This window comes from Branchiostoma floridae, unplaced genomic scaffold (genome assembly GCF_000003815.2).
Source record: "Branchiostoma floridae strain S238N-H82 unplaced genomic scaffold, Bfl_VNyyK Sc7u5tJ_1152, whole genome shotgun sequence".
Lineage (NCBI taxonomy): Eukaryota > Metazoa > Chordata > Leptocardii > Amphioxiformes > Branchiostomatidae > Branchiostoma > Branchiostoma floridae.
The window spans coordinates 1-4,174 of NW_023365618.1; the positions used below are offsets into that span (position 1 = coordinate 1).

A 4,174-nucleotide genomic window follows, 5' to 3' on the forward strand; every position below is an offset into this window, starting at 1 on the left:
AAAATGTTCACACTGGCACAGGACCTAACTTAAGTTCATACTCATACATGCATGTATATGTAAGTAACAACCTTAGTACTAATGCTTAGAGCTGCGTACCTGAAACAAATATCAGGTACAGGTACACAGGTTTAGGTGCAGGTTTCATCAAGTATATGTAAGTTAAAGAACTACTGTAGCTACATGTGTGTAACTATATCTGTTTTAGTGATAAATGTCATGGGGAATTACAGATTTGAACCTCAAAACAATCTCTTTGTAAATTCCAATGGCAAGATTATCAGAATTGTAATAGTTGGTACAGGATTCACTTATCTGGAGTCTTTACAAGTGGTGTCTAAAAATAGTATTAGTTTGTTTTGGTAAAGAAACAGGTACACAGAAGTTAAGGTCTGGACTTGTACATGTTAAACAGTTTTACAGTATGGAAATTTAGGTACACAGCCTTATCAATGCTAATAGAACTAGTGGTTTTATCATTATTAAGATGTGAATTTTCTTTGTAGACAATACATTTTATGTTAGTAAAAGATGAACTAAAACTAATGACTTTTCAGGGGAAACAAGAACAACAACAGAAGGTAGAATAATAAGAGAAACCATTAAAGAGTTAGGAAGTACAGCAGCTACCTGTTGCCAGTGCTGTTTCTCAGCCTGTAGTGATTGCTGTGCTGCTGTCAGCTGTGCCTCCAGGGTGGATTTCTGCTCTCTTAGCTGTCCGCATTGTTGTGTCAGGGTTTCCACACGACTGTCGGCATCAGCCTGGTAGGGAAATAAAGGAAAATGAAGATATTTCCTGGCTGAGTTTAGCTTATTTAAAGCAGAACTAGTCTTAAGATCGAAAAGCCTACTAGCCTATGCTATATACACAATGTACTACAGACTGTTTGAATCTGTGTCAAAAGTACTACAGAGTCAATTTCTCACTTATCTTACACAAGTAGTTTAAGAATCGTGATGTGTAATCGGCTACTAGATTGATTATGACTGATTGACTTTGGTGTCCTCCATTGGCTAAATGTCCCCATGCAGTTCTGATATGTTTGCATAAGGTTTTACTTATTGACCTTTCCAACATTGACCATAACTTGGAAACACCAGCTACCGGATTCCCTCTAATTTGTATCTAAAATGTTTGAAATCCATCCTTGGCAAAGGCAGTTCAAAAAGCCCTGATCAGAGCTGTTTAGGGACATAGCACCTCCTGACGTTAACAAATTCAGTCAGTCAAGAAGCCGTCAGCATGGCGCAAGTCTCCAATAGTGGGAGAGCCAGACTTACGAAAAACAAATTAAGTGAGAATTTGATTTGACCTTTAATTTTAAGTTGAGCTTTCCTCTGGATTCTGGAAGCAGATTTTTCACTGGATGTGACAAGAAGGGAAAATGCTTGTTATGTACCTTCTCCTGTGTGAGCCCCTGCACCCTCTGTTCCACAGACTGGAGCTGTGTGGACAGTTGGGATGCTCGCTCCTCCTGGGTAGCCTTGGCCTGGGGGATGCAAATTTTCAAACTTTAAATGGTATGAAATTCAAACATATGACAAAGCATTCTATATATTAAATGGTTTCTTCACCAAAGTCTAGAAGCGTTAAGCCCAAGCAATCTGGTCTACATCTATAAGCCCTTTCACAGAGATCAGGACACATGTACGGCAACAGGAATTCTAGGTAATATGTCAATGGTAAAGGCGCTGTAGAAGAAAACACAACCAACCAGTCTGGACATTGTTATGCCAATCAAAACAATTGCCGAGCCAAGGACTGATTTTGTTTAGGGGGCTCTACCTTTGACAATAACTAGAATTTGTATCTCCCCAAATGCGTTCAGATGTTTGTGAAAGGGCTTATTTCAAACATTGCTGGAATACAACTGAAGTACATGTACTTGTGCAACTGATCTACATTTTACATTGTACAACCCTTACCTCTGTGAGATGTTCTACTGTAGACACCAGGGTTTTCTCCCTGTCCCTCAGGGCCTGGAGGTTAGACTCTGCCTGGTGAAGCTGACCATGCACCTCCTGAAAGGAAACACAACATGAGCATGTACCACAACTGATAAAAATTTATTCTTCAACCATGCAGGCCAAGAGGGAAAAGATAAAACACCCTGAGGTAGGGCTGGGTACCGGTACAGAGAATTCAGGTCCAGGTCTGGTTCAGGTCCAGCAGATCAGGTCCAGGTCCGGACCTGAACCTGGACCTGATTCAGTATGACTCATACCAATGGTCCATTTCACTACAAAGAAATCTGTTTGGTGGAGTATTAGACTTACACTGGCCTCTTAAAATCCTACAACGCTATCTGCACATGCACGATTGACTGTAAAACTTTGTAGAAATGACTATAAACTCTACTCTACTTCACTCTTGTTATTTTCTTCCACCTGCAAGCGCCAAAACATGTGAATGCCTGATCAAATAATATGTTAATTTTCTAATCGGTCCAACATCCGGTCCACCTAATTTTTTTAGGTCCGCTTTTTCTGGATCGGTCCAATAAGAAAAACCGGTTTTGTACCGGTACAGCGTACCGGTACCCAGCCCTACCCTGAGGTGTAACAAAGATGAAGATATATCTTGATTTACTGAGAAGCTTATATTTCAGACTTTTTGTATCGCATACCAGTCCTGTTCAACCACCTCGTAGCATAACAGTTAACACACAGGTTTTTACTGCACAGTACAAGCTGCATATCTGGACAGATTTATTTTGTCCACCACTGTAAAAGACTTCTACACTTTACAATAAGTGTGGTGGGTCCATTTACCTACTCAAGGTGTGGTTCCCCTCAAAGACTTCCATTTAACGATATATCCGAGGGATATCCCTAACAAAGCTACAAACAGATACTAATTTTCACCTGAGTAAAGTTAGGACATTCCCAAGGGCACAACGTCAGAGCACATCAGGGGAATCAAGCCAAGGACTTCTGAGCTTTCTGCTAAACATCCCACAGTATGTTGACCCCTCCTTGTATACTTTTGAACTACATATAGTGCCAGGTACAGCAAAGCATCATACTATCCTTGGGTTATGTACGTGTGTACCACCCAACATGGCAAAAGACCAATTTTTAGGTATTACTTACCTTCATGGCTTCCTTGCTTGTTGCCAATTCTGCTGCCACACTCTGGGTGTCCTCATTAGCTTTCTAAAAAAAAATAATGAAAAAGATGAATATATACAATCATCAAACTTTATCATGTATTACTTGCAATTCAACCTCACCACTCTGAATGTCTATCCCTAACAGCTTAGTATGAACCATACAGATGAGGAGGCCATTGCCAGAGCAACTAACAGCCACCAAGATTACAAGACAATGGCAATACCAGCCACTTCCTGTACCTTTTCCAACAGCATGCATATTGGGTAAGCCAACAAACAGACCAAGATTTGATGACCTTATGATCTAGAACCCCTCACTTACTACTCAATCACACCCACTACTTGACTATAGTTTTTGCCAAGCCTTGCCATCTCAAGATTTTACCTAACACTGACATCCCTGTAAGCAACTCAGCCACCTCAGATCCAACCCTGGCAAATCTACCAGCATTTTAAGAGGGTAAAGATAAAAGTATGCCAGGACCAGAATGAAGTTCCACATACCAAAAACTGCAGCAACAAGGTCGACTGTACAATGCGCTGCTTTGTCACTAGCGCCAAACCACTGATGGCAAGACTTGTTTGACTCCTTACTGAAGAATTAAACTCTAATACTAGCCTGAAGGAATCTTTCGTTCAAGCCTGTACATTGTATTTACTCATTTCTAGTTGCATTATTCCAGTAATATTTCATCAAAGTCAGTCTACAATAGACATAATCTAGATTTTATTCAGGAACTCATGATGTAAAATATCAATGCAATTGAATGCTATGCTGCAAGACTTTATTTTGAATGAACCAATCCCTTTTATTAGTTTTAAAAAATAAGACAAACAGTGTAATACTATATAGACCCTCAGACCTTATAACCTCTTTATACATTTCAAACTACTGCATACTTTTCTAGTCATTTCTGCATTAACTTAATAATTGACAAAACAAGTACTAACAAATTGGTTTTGTTCATTTCTTTTTTAAGATGACTTTATGTTATGCTACAAACTTCTAAGACTTAACTTATATACCATTGTGATTAAAACATATGACCAGCCGCAGAGAT

The 4,174-nt window shown here is 39.5% G+C and overlaps 1 protein-coding gene across 1 annotated transcript in view; it reads right to left on the reverse strand.

Moving 5' to 3' along the window:
• Positions 1-630: 630 nt before the first annotated feature.
• LOC118407271 (early endosome antigen 1-like) overlaps positions 631-4,174 on the reverse strand; it is a gene marked incomplete at its 3' end in the record, with an annotated part of 25,994 nt that continues 22,450 nt past the window's right edge. Inside the window, exons 27-30 of the mRNA XM_035807726.1 lie at positions 3,094-3,156; positions 1,927-2,022; positions 1,401-1,490; positions 631-762 (exon numbers count right to left, since the gene is read on the reverse strand). Coding sequence (XP_035663619.1) covers positions 631-762; positions 1,401-1,490; positions 1,927-2,022; positions 3,094-3,156 — 381 coding nt within the window. The remainder of the gene's footprint in view (positions 763-1,400; positions 1,491-1,926; positions 2,023-3,093; positions 3,157-4,174) is intronic.